Source organism: Magallana gigas, chromosome 4 (genome assembly GCF_963853765.1).
Source record: "Magallana gigas chromosome 4, xbMagGiga1.1, whole genome shotgun sequence".
Classification (NCBI taxonomy): Eukaryota; Metazoa; Mollusca; class Bivalvia; order Ostreida; family Ostreidae; genus Magallana; species Magallana gigas.
In genome coordinates, this window is record NC_088856.1 from 29,349,513 (window position 1) to 29,371,753 (window position 22,241).

Here is a 22,241-nt window from a genome sequence, read left to right on the forward strand (position 1 = left end):
GAGAAAAAAAATCCATGACATACACGTAACTACATGTATGATTGGGTACTGAATGATAAAATATTAATCTAGTAGGCGAAGGAGAAAATTCCAGTTATACAATCATACAAAATACTCATAGTCTGTCAAAATAGTTAGCCGTCTGTCTAACATTGTTTCAATGAAAAATTGAAAATCACTCTCTGTAACACAGCTGCCTTTTGTACAAAACAGCTTACATGTAAAAACAATAATTTTCTAATTCTCAGGTTCATTCGACCTATTAATATCTAGAGTTACCTCCCTTTGCCCATTCTATAATCGGGAAGACTTTCTTTCTCTCTATCAACATGATCGCGCAACACAAGAGGTAGTTCTCATGGAAGTAATCAAATCTGACTTTTTTTTTAACCTTTGTCGATTTCACAAATACAAGTACCATTCAAAACTGGAATGACTGGATTTATACCGATCTGCAGTTAAACAATTTTAAATAAAAACTTGCTTAAAAGATACATACTTTTTTTCTTTTTTTTTTATAAAAATTCTATGTGTCATGAAGACTATAATTGTTTAAAACGCTATGCTTGTTATGTTCAAAGTACTAAATATGCTACAATTGAAGAGATGGCTAAAAGAAAGGTCATGGAGGTCAAACTCGCTGCACTATTGTTTTCGTCCCCGTCCTTGCTCTGAGGTTTGACAGCTAAAAATAGAACAAAACAAAAAGAATTATTCAAGTTTTTAATTAAACGTCTCTTTTCTTGCCTTTATCATAAATAAATGTATTAATCGATAATGACGTCATATTCATAAAAAAAGTGAGTAATATCAGAGAAAAATATCGTTACTTATACATTTGAACTTTTATAACAGACTCACAACCAAAGGCCCCAAATGTTGTAGCCTTGAATTGTATGCACTTTTCGAGTTACCGAGTTTAGGACTGAATCAAGTGACTAAAATATTTATTTTGGTGAAGGCGATGCCTGAACTGCTTAATATTCGAAGAAAATCTAAATAATTCATATGTATTCATTACAATTTAATTAAAATTAGATCTTAGATCCGCTCAATTCCAATCACTCCACTGAACTTGTATATAGCGTATCGTAGAGGAGCGGATTTACAAGTCTAATTTTGATTAGTTTGGCATACAGTAGTAGATCAAAGGTCCCTGCGGTTCTTATTAAAGGGTTCCATGGGCGGATCCAGAGGAGGTTCGGGGTGTCATGTAAAATTGTGTTTGTTACAAAATCTTCTTAATTAATTAACTAGCGATTCTCCAACTATAAAAATAATTCACCACATGTTTAATGTGCCTTCGTAGTGCAGTGTGCAGACACTCTCCCTTTGTTCAGAGGGTGTTCGAATCACGCATATGGGGTGATCTTTTTTTATTTAAATCCTTGCGCTTGTACATCCTTAATAAGTTAAGCATTAATTATACTTCTTTTGTTCTTTATTTTTATAGGATTTGGTTTTTTTAGAAAATCATTTTATAACCCACTAGGTAACGACCAATAATATATTTTTATTATGCTTTATAATATCAGTAGCGCTGACACCGATTTGATATGGGATGGTATCGATGTTGTAATTTTTAGAAACCAAAGAGATGAAACAAAATTGGTATTATAAATATGTATCTTTGTTTATATATCACTATCACAGAATACAAAATTTAATTATATACATACCTTTAAATGCAAGATTTCTTTAGACTTAATAATTAAGACATTTTTCATCTAAATTTTTGAGTGCGGGAGATTTGACAGACCTTGTAAAATTACCGAATTTAGGCCTCGGACCCCTTCTGGAGAAAAAAAATTTTGGATCCGCGCAAGGGTTCTAATTTAATTTTTTTTTAAATGGTGTTCTAAAGTTGGAGTCAAAAGCAGATTTCTCTAGACTTACAATTGATTACGTATTTGATTGTGGTTTGCTTTTCTGGTTCTGCTGTCGGTTCTGGATTGGGTTCCGGTGATGGTTCCGGTTTAGGCGTCGGAGCTTTGGTTGTAGTGGGTGCTAGAGTGGTCCTATACACCACACAGTCGTCCCCGTTCCAGGGACAGATTTCGTCGACATAGTCAGGCTCCGCGTGGTCTAATCGAAGGGGAAAAAAAAGGAGTCACTCTTACGTTCCAAAGATATGGAAAACAAGATGCCCAGGGGCCACATCGCTCACCTAGCTGTGTACTTAAAGCTAGAAGCAAATCTGCTTTATGTTATCAACATAACATACATGTATACTAGTATAGACAACTTAGAAGAGTAGACCTTGAATTTTAAAATTTCTCCATATATCAATATTATGCCCAAAATACTAGATGAGAAACAAAAAATCTCTTTCATAAAAAATATCGAAATTAAAAACAATAAGAAAAATTTGGTCAAAAGATTATTCATCCTTAATAAATATTTAAAAGTTTCGGATATGTTTTTAAATTATCCTACCGGACACGAGTTTTGGTGGATCTTGTCCACATATGGTCAGCTCGTCTTGGAAGAAAATCGGATCATTTACATACTTCATCAAAAGGTCGCCATTCGATTTTTTTTCTAAATAGACGATGGCTTCCTTGTCCTTTTCTACAGTCGTGTTGTGACATTTTCCCGCTGCGTCCTCAAAAATACCTGGAAAAATACAAAACAAACCATTCAAAATAAAGCACTGATTAAACATTTCACGATTTTCCCCGTTCATTGAATTGGGTTTGGAGAGAGAGAGAGAGAGAGAGAGAGAGAGAGAGAGAGAGAGAGAGAGAGAGAGAGAGAGAAGTGAATGAGACACAATATCTAGAGAGAGAGAGGGGATTTTTATAGAATCATGGTTTTTATACAAAAGATTATAATATGACCGCTTATTCTTTTGTATATAATAGGTATAAAAAAAAACCTCTATTCTTCGCGAGTTGTATAAGAACTCATGTACGTCCGGGGCATGCCAACCTATTCTCTACTGGACGACCCTTAAGGGAAGACGCGAGATCTAATAGCTGACCTTTTCGTCGATATATCAGCATAATTCGCCGAGCCCCACCCAATGTAAACCATGTTGGTTTTCGTTATCTCCTACTCGGCTATTGTTTTGGCTCGGTAACTGTCATCAGAGATAATTCGGAAAGCCTGTTGTACATCAACTCCCTAATTTCTGTCCGAGCTATGCTAGGTAATTAGAGAATGTGTATTGTCTACCTATACTGATCAAAGCAAACTTATGATGATGTTAAACAGATGAGTTTTAAAAGACATATATTTCCTCTCAAGTTATATACGAACTCCGAGGAGATTTGAAGTCGAGATGCAGGCAGACATTAATTTTATGCACTCATAACTAAAAGCCCAACCGCATCTTGTGTATATTAATCAGTAACACGTGTATTGCGCTGAATCAGTACAACCAATCCGGAACAATTCGAGGTGACAGATGCACTTTGCTGACAAGAGTTCATACGACACTGATTGTTAAAACTTCCGGACGAAACTGATCGATGGCGCGATATCAGGAAATATCGAAGAAACTTTCATCTGGACTGCAGATGTGCCTATTTTATCTTATGTGAGAATTTATTGGAACGAATATCTCTATAAATCAATGGTGATATCTCTAATTAACGAAAAAGTTCCTCAACCAAATACAATGCAGAAATGGCACGGGAATAAAAGTCAAACTAATTGATGAAAAATTGCGCTGATAGGGGCGCTATTTGGATGACGATGATAAATTTCCCCTCTACCCACGCTTTTCATATGAAATATAAAACATTGTGGCATTTTATAAACGGTTAGAATTTTAGTCTACTATTAATAATTAGTGCAATGCATACGATTTTTTTTGGGGTCAAAATCATGATTAATTTTTGTAAGCAGACGATATTTCTGAAATCGCATGGCAATATTTTGTCCGTAAGTTTTACATGTGCATGTATATATATGATGTAAAGAAGAGGGACGATATATATTTTGATTACCATAATACCAGCATTATATTGATACTACGAAGATTCGGTTACATTTAACTTTTATAACATGCCAAGAAAAGTAACAGTTTCGAACATGGCGCTAGCTTGTTATGAAAAAAAAAGAAGAAACAATTAAAGCAGAATTGACTACATAATCGCCGTTAAATAAAGTAGAGATGATGTTTGGAGAATTGGAAGGGGGGGGGGGGGTGGCCGGAATTTTTCTATCCGTACGGAAACGACTTCGTAAAATAAAGTCTTAACTCTGGTACTTGATTATAATCCAGAAGATCTTGCACATTCCATGTGCACGCCGACTTTTGCTGAGACATTCCAGAAATAACAAACAAGGATCTAAGAGAATTGCGCAGGAAATGTCCTCCAAGACTTCAGCATTAGCGATCTGTGATCATGTTCAGCGTTTTCTTGTGTCCCCGGGGTACAAAACGTACTTTTCTGACGATCAAATATAACACCAGACAGCAACTGAGTTTAAATGCACTTGACTGCAGATCACTAATTCTAATAAGATTTGACATCAACGCGGTCGATGAATAGAATCAACAGCTTTCTGGTTAGTTTATTGGTATTTCTTTTTCATAAACAATGTTATGCAACGTACGCGTCAAGCGTCAATTCGGTTTATTCCAATAATAGCAAGATATGGTGTTTTTTTTTTTTAGGTTGGGTTTTCTTTGAAGCCATTTTCTAAAAGGAAATTTAATTAGAAATTTAATTCCATCCAAACATGCTGATATCGTTCAAAAGGATAATAATATATGATGATGATGATGATGATGAGAGAGAGAGAGAGAGAGAGAGAGAGAGAGAGAGAGAGATGTCAAGATTATCAGACTATTGCGAATGAAAAAAATCATAACATGTTTCAATATTTTTTGCTGTTTGAGCAAGGATACAATTCTGTAAAGGTTACAATGTATGTATACATGGTGTATGCAACCAATCTTGTATTGTATTCCCACGAGATCTCGCGAGAATATCAGAGAATGGAGTAGTTAATCTACTAAATTAGTCTGTTATTTGAGTGGTACCGAAGCGAAGGCATTGCTGAATTGGCCTCACGGGTAATATCCATAATAATGGCCTCCTGTCTGGTTCAATTGTTCCCAGTCCAGCTAGATCTCGTTAGAAAAAATAGGACAAGTTTATATCGATGTTGTATGGTACTGTACTTGATGAAGGGGGGGGGGGGCGGCGGCGGGGGGGGGGGGGGGGGGGGGGGTCTGAATAGATGTGTTTTATTTTCGAAACATTAGAAACTTTAAGGTCATCATTTCATAAGAATTTTTTTTCAATGTATCATTTGAAAGTCATTTATATCCTAATATACAGAAAAAAAAAATCTGAACGGAAAACCCCTCAAACTCATAAATAATGCAAATGCATAATACATTATGTATTCGGAATGCAATCGATTTTTAAATCTTTCCATTAAAAGCAAATGCAAATCAATGATATTTTTACATATTGAGAGAAAACCAGTGTCAACAATGTCATTATATTTCCCTTGATTGGCCATTTAAAAAAGGAAAACTTCACAGAACGAGCTAACTTGTTACTACAAATAGAATCCAAGAACGAAAGACTTAATGGAGTAACGAGAAAGCGTCACCGTCATCTTATGTTAGGTAATGAATGCGCATGCTTGATTTACCCTTCAATCTCCACGATATTCAGTTTGAACTTGCTGGCTTAGATGTGACGCGTGCCATTAAACTAATGAAAAAAACCCGGATAAAATATGCAAATAGAGGCCGCCTGCAACTGTAGAACTGACCTCAATATGAAATGTTGCACAAAATCTCGGAATGGTAAATCAATTAAAATACAGGAACCGGAAAAAAATGAGATGCTGTATTTTATTTTATTTTTTGCTTTTACTGCGCATCGATCCTATTTACAGAGTTTGACGCTTATGAAAATGGCGCAAAAAACAATGATGATGCATGATTTTTTATTTTAATTTTTTTATCTTTTTTCTTTCTATTGTCGTAAATTACTGATTCATGAGTCATTGAAGAGAGACGATAACTAGTAAACGAGCCAACTATTGAAGGAATTTGCAACGTGTCCTTGGGTTTCCTAATTAATCCTTTGTTCCTCCTCCCACGCTTCATGTTTTGATCTACATGACGACATAGATCTATTATCCCTCAGACTCTGTTAATATACTCCGTAATTGAGAATATTATAATCTTCTAAATAATCGAACGACGAAGAGAGAGAGAGAGAGAGAGAGAGAGAGAGAGAGAGAGAGAGAGAGAGAGAGCTAAAATCTTTTAAAACGAGAGAGAGAGAGAGAGAGAGAGAGAGAGAGAAAGGGAAGCACAGATGGGAAAGCATTTTGAAAACAGCGTGAATCAATGAAATTCTCGCCCATTCTAAATCTTACAAGGTGGCTACAAATAAAGTAACGAGTTTTTAATCTTCCTCCATTCTGTTACATTTCATCTCCCGGGTTAAGTGCCTAATAAACTAGAATATTTGGGTCGTCTTGAAATGGGTTTGATCGATGGTTATGAAAGCAGCGTGATCCAAATTGTAACATTTATATAGCAACTAAGTGAGCAGATGCAAGCTCTTGCGAACTTGAGACTTCGTGCATTTGTTTTCATAGCAAATATATGCAACTTGTTAAAATCACTTAAAACTTCAACAGGCAACTGCAAAATTAATTATGATCTTCATTTCTTCGAATGGTACAAAAGCTATAAAATAAATGGGTTTTTATGGAAACTGAACTCCTCCAACTTAATGGTTCATACCGTTCAACGTGTAAACCGACAATTTTATCCACAGATTTGTTCGCCCTTCTTTGCCGGGATTTTTTCCAATATATGGTCCAAACGGGACAGATTATAGTTGGCGATGACTGAAGGATAAATGGAAGTCTTTGCTGCTCTTCCGGAAAATTGATATCAAGAGAGAAACGACCCCATCTCTGAATTATTTGATCTTGTCATCGTAAATCAAGGACGATTAGATTGCTCCTAGAACAGAGGCTTGTCCGGTTTTGTTGTTCAGATGAACAAAGGGAGATTCTGTTTGACATACCAGATGTCCTATTGTCCTTCGTCGGAAACCCCCGCCCAATGTTGCATATAGAAAAATGGGAGGGGTCGGGGGGGGGGGGAGGGGGGGGTCGTGATTTTTCCTCTTCTCATAAATAAGTCATGCCCTATTCCTACTTTCGTGTAGAAAAAAAAATCACCAATCGCGTTAATACTTACACGTTCAACCATTTACAACGGTGTGTTTTCAACACTATCAATGTTTTACAAACTTTATAAATTTAAGACTTTCACTTTTTCAACTGTTGATGGAGAAAAAAAAAGATAAGAGAGATATATGTCATTCAGAGGGACAGGCAGTAAGAGGGACTCTTAAGAGATTGCATAACAAGCAAATGTCATATAAACTACTTTGTTAAAAAGTGAAATTACTCATCAACCCGTAGTAAAAAGAGCAGAAAATTCGCTTTGCAGATGAAAAACGCCAAGAAAAACTTAACTCAACATTTTTGTTTTACATAATCCTTGCTCGTTAATGAAAACTACCGCTCACTACAAATTCGCTTCAAAAGAAAGAAGATGCGCAATATTATTTTCACGTGGCTGAGCGCATCCCTCAACAATCCGTGCATTTGTCAGAGGGGAGGAGGGGATGGGCGCAATAACTGTTAGTTCTGCATGTATGTAAGCAATTATCCCGCGCACTGCTCGCCATCACTTTCAAGGACCGCGCAGCCTGAGTAATGGCAGAACAACGCTGTTGTCATTTTGTAGACATGCAGCATAAAGCGAGCCAAATCTCTTCCTTTATTATAACCCCCGTCTCTCTCCACATCCCTCGCCCTATAGGTCCTTTTATCTGCTTTTCTCATATGGCATTTTTTTCTTGGTATTTCAGACGGTACACCACAAATGTTCGAGTTTGCAGAACCCATTGGCAAAATATTTTTGACTAAAATATCCCAGGTGACGTTTCCGAGACATGGGCGATGGTGATGGGGGGGGGGGGGATAACTTATGCCCATGCACGAAATATGCAGCCATTTTTTTCTTCAGCATCATTTCCCCAATTCGTTAGGGATTCCGTTGCTCTTTTCTGCTGCCATTTGGTTCAGTATATTATTAACCGGTGTAATTAAATTATGCATACATAGTGGTCATTTCTCTTGCTAATAACAGTGAAGGGGTGTGAAAGGCGAGTAGGCAATATATTCATTGGCTAGTTTCCCATGCTCAGCGAGTCAAGTTGGGGAACAAAATGATACACCACTAGTATTCAGCGACCAAACCTGTCCACATAAACAATTTACATGTAAATCTCTTGATTTCAATCTCTTGCAATGTCATCCAGGTATAAAATTAACTCTCTGATAAGTACACAAGTGACAGGGTTTTATTATTATTTTTTTTAAAGATATCTTTCCCAGTAGACAAGAAATTTGATTATGATCAGACCCGAAACCAAAACAGAGCACGCGACGCTAGATTTCAATGGTGCCTTGACTTGACTCTACTACGATTGCCTTGCAAGTAATTGACGAGGGGAAACGTCAGGGTTTTTTTAACTGAAAAGGTGAATGATTTTTATCAACTTTCGGAACACTGGGGCTATTATTCGACAATTATACACCATGTCTGCTGATATTTCAAAGATGTTTTAGCATAACACGAGATAAAACGCTCAAATAGACTATTTAAAATAGATTTCAGTCGCGGAGGTCCAGAACATCCCCCGTCTCTCTCTCTCTCTCTCTCTCATAAAAAAAAAGAAATATGATAAGCAGAAATAACGTGATATCAAGGAAACAAATTATGTACCTATATACTGCAACAGTTTATACACAGAGTTCAATATACTTTTAACTGATTAACCAGACAGACAATTTCAAGCCCAGTACAATGCAGTTTGTGCATCACAATACCATGAATAGACAAAAACCCTGTGTAATCTTCATCTCTTTCCAGTCTTTTAGATGGATTATAGTGAAAAAGGCTGCTCCTGGCGGCCATATTGTACTTCGAAGCAGACGACAGTATTTGTTGATACAAAGATTTAGAAACAAATATCTTATCTTGAGCAAACATTAGACAATAGGTATTATCACTCTGTAGACCTTTCATCCAACAAGACGATTATGACTCGGTAATCGCCAGTCTATCTCAGCTGTTCATTTTACGGGCACTCAATCGAGTTCAGTCAATAGAAGTACATGCATATAGAACCATTTTAACAAGGCCTTGTACTTTCATTAAGACATGACAATCTATTTCTTGCGTCAAAACAAGTTAAAAAGGACGCTGGCTCTAAAGCCAGACAAATCTTGTTGATTTCGAAGAGCCATGGCTGAATAGCTCGCAATGAAATCGACATGCCTACGTCACATTAATTGCTGTTTGTTACTTCAAGCTCCTGTTAAAATGGTTCTAGATCAGATGAGAAAGAATCTTGCTTCCCTTCCCCTCCCTTCCTTAAACATGACTGAAATTTTTATTTTGTTTTTATGTCAACACATCACGTAAAATGAACGAGAGATTTTCAAGTGTTTTGACATAAACCATTTTGCTTCAAAGCGTTGCCAACATCTGTTTTGTCAATATTTCACCAACAAGTGACCACAATTCGTAATGGCGTTGCCCGATTTCGTGAGATGTCAGCAAAGTGCAAACTAAACATCCTTATGCTCATGTTACACCCCCCCCCTTTTCAATAAGATAATTGAAAGAAACCATTACCTAAGATTTTAATAAACAAACAAAAGTGAAAGGGGTCGCAACATAATTTTTGTCAGAGAAGAAGGGAACGGATGAATCTATTGTACACAAATGATACTTTGTTCGAGTCGGGGCCGGGGTGTGAAACGCATGATAAATTTTGTGTAATTATCATAAATTCAGTTCGCATATTAAGTTTGTGGCTGAGGAATTTTATTATAATCTATCTTCTACAATTTTCCTCCGAAACATTCGGTGTACGGTATTAAATTTCAGAGAACTAGAGGAAGGTCAACCCTTTTTTTTTTACTGGGTGGATTTATGTTCTCAAACACATAATGCGTTGCTTGCTGCGATAGTCAATAAATAGGAGAACGATATTGTTAATGTTGCAAAGCAACTGAGGGCTCTATTCTGCATAAATAATAGATGATCCCCAGAAGATTTACATAAAAATGGACCCAGCCATTTTTTAACCTGTTTAGCCTTTAAATTAAACAAAAAGCTCTCTTGGATAATTGATGTAGACATTAGCGAAAAGTCAGTCGTAAGAATTACTTCGAAAAAAAAAACCAACCCAAAATTCTACAAATTCTCTGCATGCTAATAACAAAATGATTCTACCCATTATTCCGGAACGTGGTTCTCATTTAGAAAATGATTCACTGAGATTTGTAGCATTCTAGGTGTACATAGTTGTGGTTAATCGTCAATGTCTTTTATCATATTTTCTCCCCACGATAAAATATATTAAATGCATTTCTCCTCTCCGATAAACTTGACTGGGAATTCAGCGACTTTCATTCGTTGCAGATCCAGGTTTCAATAGCGCTTGACATTTTCATGACTGCACCACATGCAAGAAAACTTTCCGAAGATATGCGGAGAAAGTCTGCAAATTGTCCATTTTATTTTCTCTCTTTAATCAACGCAAAATTAATTTCGTTTCCATAGTAACCATTTGGGACGATACAGGTTATTAATCAAGTATCATCGTCAAAGCTATAAAGGAGCACCATCCCATCAGGAGGTGCTGCAAAAACCGAAACAATTTTTGCACGACACCCGCTCACTCAAGCAAAACTTTTGCTAAAGTAAATTTTTTTTTACAATCTGTTGTTGTAAAGAATTCAAGGTATATCGTAGAAAATTTACTGAAACCGATTATTTTGCCCTTGATAAACTTACTTTGTATTTGTTAATGCCAACGAAGATGAAAGCGACTCATATAAATTATGCGCTCTTATATAGCAGACACGTTTATATTTTTTTTCTACTTTTTCATACATATATTCTCTCTGATTCAACCTTCTTAAAACTAAAAACAACAAGAGTGATATACATTTGTCTCTCAGGTTTATGTTCAGCTAATGCATATGATGCTATATCCCTGTTATTTGTTAATTAGCTAATCAAGTCTTACGACGAAAGGTTTTCGCATGATCCAAAAAAAAAATGGAAATTCGGTCAGCAGGAAAATGTCTCTCATCGAACGAACAGCAAGTAAGAAGCAAGTATATATGATGCAGATTGGCTATTGTTTCTTTGGTGAATGATCGAGGAATGTCAATCATGGTCGAGATAGATCAGAACTGTAATGTATTTATTAGCTTCAGGTGCAGCTTACAGATGCATCTAGATGGTCGAACCAATGCAAAATAGCGATGACTGATGTCTGCTATCCCAGAGAAGGAACTTGGAGCGGAGGATAATCTGTGGAGATGACCTCTAAGTCAACCCCGCCGAAATGTGGGCAAAACAATACATCGAAGCCTCAAAGACATTCGGGAAGTAATGGCAAGAATTAGGTATCGTTTGATAAAATACCAATCAGATGACCCTTCGATCTGTGACCTTGTGATTTTGACCTCGACCTTAAAATGACTACACAAGTAACAAATATGCCAAAAATATGGAACACCACAAAATGACTACATTTATAACTGAATACCCTTTCCCTTTAATAACAAAAAAATACTTAAAATAGGGAATTCACACTAACACGATAAACGAATTTTCATAAAAAAAGGCCTCCTCATACAGATTCCAAACTCCATGAATCAAGATCAAAAACGGGGAGAGAAGTATCTTTCATTACGTCATGACGCAACAAGCATTAACACGTGTCAGGACATCATTAAAATCTTGTACGCCACGTCTAAATGCAATCATTGCGAGTTAATTGACAAAATGCCCGGAGGGCCTGAGAGGCCAATCTGCCTGAATATCAAACAAGCTTTTTCGTTGGCTAATCATTTCGGCAGGTGACGGCCCAATACTGTGCATAGCAAACAAAGAGTGAAACTTTTATTAATTTGCTTTTGTCTGAATCATTGGTGCACTTATATCGCTTGATTTTCACAAAGTGATTCATCGCTTGTAATTATCATTACTGGCACCGATCTATCGACCAAAGAGCCGTTCAAAAGTCATAATTCTGGGCATCTTCCGACTCTCTATTCATCGGAAAGGTCCTCTAGATAAAATGGATTCCGACTACGACTGACGTTGTAATGGTAGTTTTCCGATGACATCTGTCCTAGTTATTGAGGGTCGGTCTGTAACTTGACAATTAAAGCGACCGACTCTTCCAAGCCTATGAAACGCTACACCTAATACACGACACATATTGTATGCATGATATGTGCAAAAGAAGTAGACAGTAGATTTGGTATGAAGATAAAATAACGATATGTCTTAGTTTATAAAATGCATGTGGCACACAGTGGTTATTATGCTAATTAAACGGGATAACATTTATGCTGATGCTATATAGACCCATTTTGCGACAACCGTTCTGATGTAGATATCCGGCGTAAAGGATTGTCGAGTAATTTTCTTTTCTGTGTTCGTACATAATGTTAGCGCATTTAGAACGCTTCATCGGCGGCATATCTCTTGCATCTGACATGAACAGCAATTTTGCTTTTCGGTGAAAACAACCTCCAAAAAATATTCTAAGTTCTCGTTATTGTCATGCTGACTGCATGTGCTTGCAAGGTTTTACGTAATGCTATGGAGAGAGAGAGAGAGAGAGAGAGAGAGAGAGAGAGAGAGAGAGAGAGAGAGAGAGAGAGAGCAACTGAGAACTTTCAAAACAACAACGTATTTTCCCTGTCATCTCTGTGTAGTGGGAAAAACTTTTTTTGCAATAAAGAGTTGAAAGATTTACGAAGAAACATGAATGATGTTATCAGAATCCCTATGGAGAGCGAATAAGATCTGAATTTAAAAAGAAATATCCCTGATTTAAATATCTTAAATTCCAGCAGCTTTCTCCATAGTCATAGTTACTAAATATCCTTTCTATATAGTTGTACTTCATGCTACAGTGAAATTCTAATGAACAAGTAAACCCCCGAACAATGGGAATCTCATACGTTACGAGACTCCATTTTCAACCAACCGCCCAAAAAGTAGGTCATGGAAATGATATCCTATTCTAATGTGTTATTTAGAAGCAATTGTCAAATGTCACGCATCAATTTTCCACACAGTGTCGGAATTTTCGAAGCGGAAAAATTTCAATTTAATTGAGAATTCATGATCAGTTCATCATTAAAGCTTAATTATCTGAAAGGAGGGGCGAAACCGCGCGAGGACTGGGTACGAGTTCTCTACGCAGACATTCTCCTTAAACTATTTCAAGAATTTGGGTCAAATGTCACAGTATTTTTTTCATATCTCTAAAAGTTGGGCTGATCTAATTCGGGTTTTTTTTCAGAACTGTTTCCATGAGTTACATTGAGAGAGAGAGAGAGAGAGAGAGAGAGAGAGAGAGAGTGTGTGTGTGTGTGTGTGTGTGTGTGTAATAATACAGATCAAAACTATCCATTCAACTTTATCGCAATTTTCATGTTTCTTACAAATTAACTCTTTAGATAGTTAAAGAGGTGATGCTGAGAGTTATCAGTTTGAGCCGGCGAGCAGCGGTGGTAATTTGCCGGAACTCCACGGGCGGTTGTTCCATCGTTACAAGTAGCCTATTGAGGAGTGTCCCCATCAAAGACCCAAACCGTGAAACTGCGAAAACCCCACAGTGGCGGTCACCTTTTTTTTGAGCCACGACATTAAATCGAGTGCGTTAAAAAAAACCGGTCTCAATCAACAATGACAAAAAAAACCGAGTGTGCCCAAAGAATTCGGTCTCAAAGAGAGTAATATTTTTGTTCCGGATTTACATTGGTCATTGCCCATTGCCATATATTCTCGATAAAATGGTAAAACACACAAATATGTAACATGTGTTTGATTTAATGATTTAAATACACCACGCTGGATTGAACTTGTCGTGTCGTCCTGGTTTAGTTGATTTCCCAGAACAATGTTTTGCACTTCTCTATTCCAAAGAAGGTTCCGTATGTGGTGTCTATTCGAGATTTAATGACTTTAAAGTGACATCTATAAATTAATCACATAATTTCAGTTTGTATACGCGATGTCCTGTCCCTATCCAGAGGGCAAGAAACCGATGGCCAAGGGAGCGTGTCAAAAGCCACAAGCCGGGAAGCTATAGGCTCGGCCACTGTATAATTTATTACCAGATTCCCACAGGGTATATTGTAACTTGTCACCAAATCCGTAAGTTTTACGATCAGTTAACATCTTTTCCCATCATCGCCTGATTTTTCTCCCGATAGGAAAACAAAACTATAAGAAGTATGGACTACTACGGAATTGGTGATTTCGCAGAAGGTGGGGGGGGGGGGGGGGGGGAGGGGGTGTAGGGGTTCAGGCCACTTGTCTGGGACAGGCTCCCCTCACACAAATGTGAACAGAAATGGAATTCCAAGCATAGTCTAGTTTGACATGCCTCATAAATTATAACAATGACTAGTAGAAAACAGGTCATTCATGAATGAACTACTAATTTTCTGACAGGCTGTTTTGTCGCATATTTTTATATCAAACTAGAGTGTCGTTAGGCCTTCGTCTCGTTATCTGCTATTGACAAAACTCGGATAAGCTTTATCTCTTAAATCCTTATCGGCTTGATATCGACTGTATACCGAACCAAATTGTCTTGTCAAAAGGTTTATTAAAGTCTTATATGACATGTAAAGTCTATTTCACGGTAGTAGCGTGGCTATCGAGGCAGAAATAAAAATTCAGGTTTTGAGAATATAAAAAAGAAATGAATGAATGCTTTCGAAAATGACTTTGAATCGGTGTGTAAACCCCACACTTGATAAATAAAAAAAACCCAACCCAGGTCAGATAACCCCTGTTTTCGATGTCATTTAAACAATATGCAGTAAACTGGGTTTGAAAAAAAAATGATACATTGTAACAGGTGCGATAGTCTGAATTTAAATGATAAAATATTATTAAACTCACCGACTCCATATATTTTGACAGCGCTATTCATACTGGGGCCCTTGTAGATACACTCTATGCTCATTTCAATGGTCTTTGCTCCTGGAATTCCTGGAAAATATTTACTATCTCCGTCCGTAATTCCATTGACCCTCCCAGACAAAACTACGTCCGATTTCACTACTTTAAAAGCAATATCCTGCTTCATGTATTGGCACACCGCGCTCGCCACATTGAGCAGATCACTGACACACAGAACACAAAATAAGTATCCGTAAAATCCGACTGCCATGTTCACTATAGCTGAATAAATCAAAGATTCTAACAATTATTTTTTTTTGAAGAAAAAAACCACCACGCGCGTTTTTCCACCGAAGTTTTAAAAGTCGTCTGCTCTTTCGATCGCGTGCTGTCGCTCTGGCTGAAGACAACACAATGCGTATGGCACCCTCTCTCTCTTTCCCTCTCTCAACTGCCTGCGCACTAGCCGTTTCAACGACTCATACCCAAACAACAATAGGCAGACAGGGATGATGTATATAGATATATAAATATGAATATATTTACGTGTTGAAAGACTGTGGAGAAATCCTGAGAGTTTTGCTGCACTCTGTATATAAACTATTGTAAAATAGGCAAAAACACCAGCTGAAAAACTATGTCTCCTAGCGAAAATTATGTAATTATCCAAAAGGTTGACGGGATGAGAGAAGATTTACATATATATACGAAACGTACCACAGTTTCACTGATGTAGATAAATATATGCACACACAGTCACCTCAAGGTACATTGCACGTTTACCCAATAATGTGTCCCCGTGTGACGAACACCAGGTAATTATAGACCCGACACCTTTACCGAGGTGTAGCCCCGCCCCCCAAAAACTCGTTAACGTGGTCTTAATTGCGTCACCAAGGGCCAGATGTCCAACAGCGACCCAGGGTACCGGTTTTCAAACGATCCCCGGGTCCCTCAACCCCAATAACAACAAATAATTGTAATGGTCGATTCTCCCTTTATTTGTCGCACTGTCTAGTATCTAGTTACTTATAGCCAGTTGAATTTTGTATATAACGACTTCGGTAGGACAGCATTATCTTCAGAAGCAACTCAACGAACTGTGGTTAATCATTCATTCAGAAAGATGTGATGTAACCCCTTTTATTAATTCATACATGAAAGGTGTCTTTCGCTCTTATGAACAGCTGTAGAGGATACTTTTCCGATCCTGAAACCACGTGCAGTGGTTTTTATAATTAAGCGTATGAAGAAAAAATAAAATACGGATTCTCTTTTATGTGTGCGACAGATGTCACTGTGGCTAGAGGGTTGCTTGCCACATTCAGGCAGGGCTTTTCCCCCTCAAAGCTTCACTCCGGTGTATTATAAGCGCATCTAGAAAACATTCATCCATAAAGAATATTGATTCATGCATACGCATTCAAAACTGTAATAGGTTGACATCGATCGATTGGCGACTGGAGACTTATAGATGTAGCTAACTACATCACGAGATACAAATCTTAAAATGGTGTATCGGTATTGATTTTATTTTTTGTCTTTCTTTCTTTCCTCTTTCAAAACACCTTTTATTCTTTGTCTAACTCAGTACTAACTCAGCTTTCAAAACTACGAGCAGATGGTTGGAAGGGGAAACAGAGACAGTTGATACAGATTTACATATTATAGGAAATTGGAAACGATTTGCATCGATTATTATCCTTAAAAAATGTTCGGACCTACTAATTTGCATCAGATATCAAATGTCTTTTTTTCTTTTGTGAATATTCATTAATATGGATATTTTAAAGATCCTTTAATAAAACAAATTACCACATGCAAAAAAGTTATTCAGTATCACCAGAAAACAAGGAAATTAATAAGACTGCATACATGTAGATACTTGATAGATGGGTCGTTAGAAGGGTCACTGATACTTAAGCTCTGATAAAAACGCAATTAGAAGAAGGAAAGAGGGAAATGCATTGTCACTTCAGTTTAAGATTTCTGACTGGAAACTGAAACGAAAATATGACTGAATGTATAGGCACTGATATATGATTTAACAGTCACTGAGAAGTAACCAAACAGTCACTGAAATATAACTTAACTATCACTGAAAAGTTACTATGAGAGAGAGAGAGAGAGAGAGAGAGAGAGAGAGAGAGAGAGAGGGGGGGGGATAATTTGCCGTAATTGCAGGTTACTGCATTTCATTGATCTGTTAAAGTCATCGTAACAGTTTTTTTTTTTGGTTTTTTTTTTGCTTTGATAAGCCATATTTGATACACTTAAATTCAAATATGACACAAGTACATCATGGTGATCGGAGGGCGGTATAGTTCGGCCATAACGCGCCGACGTAATAGAATTACGACGCTTTCTGTGCGAGGAAAAACCGGATCATGTTTCAGGGAAGAGAGAAATGATTGATTTATTAATACGGCCTTGTAATTGGATTATGCCTTCTGGTATTCCCCATATTGTACTACTGAAAATTGATAATTAAATATAAGTGTCATTTAACGCCACTCCGAGTTATTGACAGTTGTCGATGAAACTTGGCATTATGGTCAATGTTCGGATGATACGGTGACATTTTAATGATCATGTATTGTAAAAAATAAAAAAATAAAATAAAAACATGGCTTCAGAGGAAATTATGAGACAAATACATGCATTTTTTTGTGTCCATGTTTTTTAAGAAACATTTCAATCTTAATATTTTCAAAAATTTAAAATAAATAAATAAAAATTTGAAAACAGGAAACAACATAATTTTTACGAAATCAATTAATTAGAAAAACATTTGAAGGAAAACGCAAAAAGAAAAACGGACGTAAAATTTTATTCTTGTTGACGGACGTAAAATTTTATTTTTGTTGATGTTTTGTTTCTGGTTTTAATTTAAAATTTGAAAGCATCACATTAGCGTGCGAATGTAAATAGCCTACATGTTTATAGATGTGGATATCATGATTTCTGGTCAGGTCATAACCAGAATAGATTATTTTCCCTATACACTATGTTTTGTAAACAATTTTTTTAAAGTGTCCAGCAAGGTCAAACCCAAACAGATAACTTCCAATATACTAAAAATATATACATTTGTAAATCTTAAACTTCAATACATTTGTCATCTTTAAGTAAAGACCTGTATAAATTCACGACAAATTAGTTTATTCGGAAAACGGCTTTTATAACACATAGTAGCTCTTAGCTGTTTATCCGCCAATCAGATTTGTTGACACAACTGTCACATGGGTATGGACATCGGTCTTCGAGGATTTTATTTTCAAACAGCGAATCTCTATTGTAAACAAACCACGGTATACGAATAAGTCACAACAATAACATTTTATTATCCCACCAGTCATTATTGAGGAAGGCTCCCATTACGACACAGTCCCCCAACTCTACGAAAACACCCGGATATATTGATTTATTCTGATGAACTGACCACATGAATTAGTCCGATCGGGTTATACTCATAACTCAACTATGTTTCTAAAAAAAAAAGAAATAACAAAAATTCCACTGACATGCAATATCAAAAGTTTAAATTAAAATTGTTTATAACTTGTTTTTGAGAAATAAAATTAGCGAGTTGAAATTAAATTTGATTTGATAGCACTTTAAGAAATCTGAAGTAGGTTGGTTGTTTATGTAGAGTTGTCGCTTTTTTATGACTTCACAGTAATAATTTATTATTTTGCAATGCTACACACACCCCACCTTTTTTTTTTTATCTTCTTCTTCTCCTTTTTGTTTTGGTTTCAATCATATTCATACATACATATACTAATAGTTCATAATATCTGAAGTTTTCCTGGCTTTTTTTTAACGATTTTGATATTTTACTTGCCAGAAAAACATGCATGTATCAAGTTTCCTGGCAAGTAAAACATCAACATTCTTTTAATAAAAGAAAGTCAGAAAAACGCAGATATTTTCGACTATCACATTCAAAATTAGAACGACATAACTGTCCCTTCATTTCATTTTCTAATAAGACTTAAAAAGGCATTGTTGTGACATAAAAAAAAGCCCACACACAAAAAAACCCAGAACCAAATTGCAGAACAAAAGCTAAAATGATAATGATAAAATAGAAAAATGTCCACAAGCTTATTATCGATTTGGGCGTAGTTTTAGTCTGAATATCAACACAATATGATATGATCTAGACAAACGTCCAGCTTAGTGTTTAAACATACCATAAAATGATTACCAGTATTCCCACACATTAAAATCATTTTAACAAGACCTTGGACTTTCAGTAGGGCGTAGCTATCTATCTCTTGCGTAAAAAATAAGTTAAAATGACGCGGTTTCAAGTGAAATATGCACCGATTGCGTGGCCTTAGCTCAAAAGTCAGACAAATCTTGTTGATTTCAAAGAGCCATGGCTGAGTGGCAGGCAATGAAATAGACATGCAGGCCTACGTCACAATGCTGTTTGACACAACTACCAAAAGTCTCTTGTTAAGTGATTCTAGCACGTTAGTTTTAATTTGCGATGGCTTTATTGTATAAGATGTTCTTATAATTTCTTGGTATAAACTTATATTTTACTCTCATGATGTTGATAGCAAGAACAATGGACACATCTTTTCAGAAATTAGTCCTCATGCAGCTGCTTAAAAGATTGTCAAAAATGTATATTCTGGTAGGATGTCATTGGGATAATTTTTGAGCGTCGGTATATGAGTGAGCTTAATACTTGAGAAATAAAGTACGAGTTTTCGTGAATGTTGCAGAATAACCTCCGAGGTCGAGAAATGTTGTTTTGAAATATAAAAGCCGAGGCGTTAGCCGAGGCTTTTATATTTCAAACAACATTTCGAGACCGAGGAGGTTATCCTGCAACATTCACGATAACAAGAACTTTATTTCTATTCTACTAACAGCTCAGTATTTCTACAGATCATTTCTCCTATAGAGAGACGATCTAGGTCATTTTGACAGCTGTTCCGTGTAACCCCAATGGTTTTGTTAGTAATGTTTACATGCGTATCGATCAAAAGAATCACATGCAGACGACCGAATTTTTCTTTGGATTTTTAATACTCTTTACTTATTTATAAAATATCTTTGAATCATGTTCCTGATATTTTAAGGGCAATTTAATACGATAATTACTACTACACGTTATATATTTTATGTAAAAACATGCAGTGAAAATGTGCTAGGGAGGTCCTAGGAACAGCCGCATTGATCTCTTAAAAATAAACATTTGAGGCAATACACATCGTTTTGTCTGGAACTAACACGTGAAATTGACATGATTTTAAAAAAAATTACGGTTTGAAGTTGTACTTTCATGATCAGTGCGAGACAAATAGGTATTTCTGATCTGATAATTTACTGATGACGTTCGTGGTATATTGGAGAATAATGTCCGCGGCATCTCCTTGATCACGGCAATAACTGTAGTAGAATCAACAATAAGTTATTCTCTTTTGGGGAGTAGCCTACATTTTTCACGGATGTAGGTTATCCCTGTCCACTTCTCAAAAGGGAATACCGTATATCCGATAATTTTCGCGGTGATCTAATTTTCGTTTTTTTCCGAGATGACTTATAAATCGCAAATAAATGATTATGCAGACATTATATTCTATATTATTTTCTATGTGAACATTTTTAAATCGCAAAAAATGACTGACGCAGATTAAAAAAGCTACTCATTTCCTCCATTTTCGCAATATTTGTGACACGCGAAAATACCGAATATACGGTAAACAATAAGTGACTCCGAAATCGAAAAAAAAAGAAATTTGTCTGGTCCGACACCAGGTCGAACCCAGGTTTAATTTTTTTGGAAGGGGGGGGGGTGTGAGAGGGGGTGGGGTGGGGAGTATGGTGGGTCCAAGTTGTAAAATAATAAAAATCTTTTTGGGTTTTAATGATGATAGAAGAGTATACATTATACATGCCAAATCCACCTTCATTGTCCCCCTTAGAATCATTCAGAGCTATATCTGATTGTTGAGACGTGCTTTTGGCAATCGGTTTTTAGAACGCAGTTCGCAGTTCGCAATTGAATAGTGAACTGCGTTCTAGAACGCAGTTCGCAATTCAAAATTTAGAATTCATATTTGGGGGCCGAAATTTTCAGGGGCATCTACTAGTGGTATTTCACTACCACTGTGAAAATATGGTGATGCAGCTATCTCTAGTTTTTAAGAATCGGGCTTATATGTAACTGAATAGTGAGCTGCGTTCTACATGTATCTAGAACGCAGTTCGCAATTCAAAATTTAGAATTCATATTTGGGGCTCGAAATTTTCAGGGGCATCTACTGGTGGTATACCACTGCCACCATGAAAATTTGGTGAGGTGGTCTTCACTACTTTTTGAAATTTTGGCCTTTTCGCAATCGAATAGTGAACTGTCAGTACTACACGAACATATATGTATTCCTCTTTATATAAGATATACATTGTCAAAAGATTTGTCAATTTCTCTCAAAATAAACAACTAACTAGTATAGAATTAGCTTTTCGAGTGCATTAAAATTGCACTAGTATATGAGTTACGATATATTTAGCCGTGACCTTTGGGTGCTATAATAAAGAAACAAAATAACTTTTAGCCAATAAAAATATATTTTTTTAGATAAACCAATCGGACCATATTACACGATCTTGTTGAAAACATTGAATCAATGCATCATAAAAAAACAACTATTTCTGGAGTATTAATTAATGAAATTGTTTTCAATTTGATAATTGAGTGGCAAGAACCGTTTTCATTCTTTGGCCTCTATACATTAACACAATTTTCGCAGTGACTGAAGTTTTCTCGGGTTGCCGTGTTCCAAAGTCATTTTGAGGTGACTTCCTTCCTTCACAAAAATAAAATTAACCAGCTAGAAGTGATTGGAATTAATTATTTTTCTTCATATAACAGGAGGACATTGGGGAAACTACTTTGATAAGATCGATAGAAATGGTCATATTATTCCATAAATCCGTCAGACCATGGCGATTAACAATATATAAATAGTGCCTGTTTGGGAGGGTAACAGTTGAAATTGACACCCCGAGAAAACCATTGTCAACCGACGCGAAGCGGAGGTTGACAATGGTTTTCGAGGGGTGTCAATTTCAACTGTTATCCTCCCAAACAGGCACTATTTATTTTGTTATACTGAATGTCTTTTTTAAAATTTTAAAGAAAATTTTACTGCTTTTATATAGGAATAACGTGAATTCTACAGCGAACCGT

At 36.3% G+C, this 22,241-nt stretch overlaps 1 protein-coding gene across 1 annotated transcript; it reads right to left on the minus strand.

The window, feature by feature from the left end:
• Positions 1-318: 318 nt before the first annotated feature.
• Positions 319-15,476, minus strand: LOC105328106 (uncharacterized). The gene is made up of 4 exons (XM_066081935.1): positions 15,026-15,476; positions 2,437-2,616; positions 1,897-2,085; positions 319-685 (listed from the first exon to the last, which is right to left on the minus strand). Exons 1-4 carry the CDS (start codon positions 15,294-15,296, stop codon positions 576-578), a joined length of 750 nt encoding a protein of 249 aa, XP_065938007.1. The 5' UTR covers positions 15,297-15,476; the 3' UTR covers positions 319-575.
• Positions 15,477-22,241: the final 6,765 nt, after the last annotated feature.

Coding starts and splice junctions, on each gene's coding strand:
- LOC105328106 (XM_066081935.1), bottom strand. CDS start 15,296: ATGGCAGTCGGATTTTACGGATACTTATTTTGTGTTCTGTGTGTCAGT. Junction 2,617..15,025: donor TGTCAAAATATATGGAGTCG/GTGAGTTTAATA, acceptor GTATTTTTCCAG/GTATTTTTGAGGACGCAGCG. Junction 2,086..2,436: donor TCCACCAAAACTCGTGTCCG/GTAGGATAATTT, acceptor CCCTTCGATTAG/ACCACGCGGAGCCTGACTAT.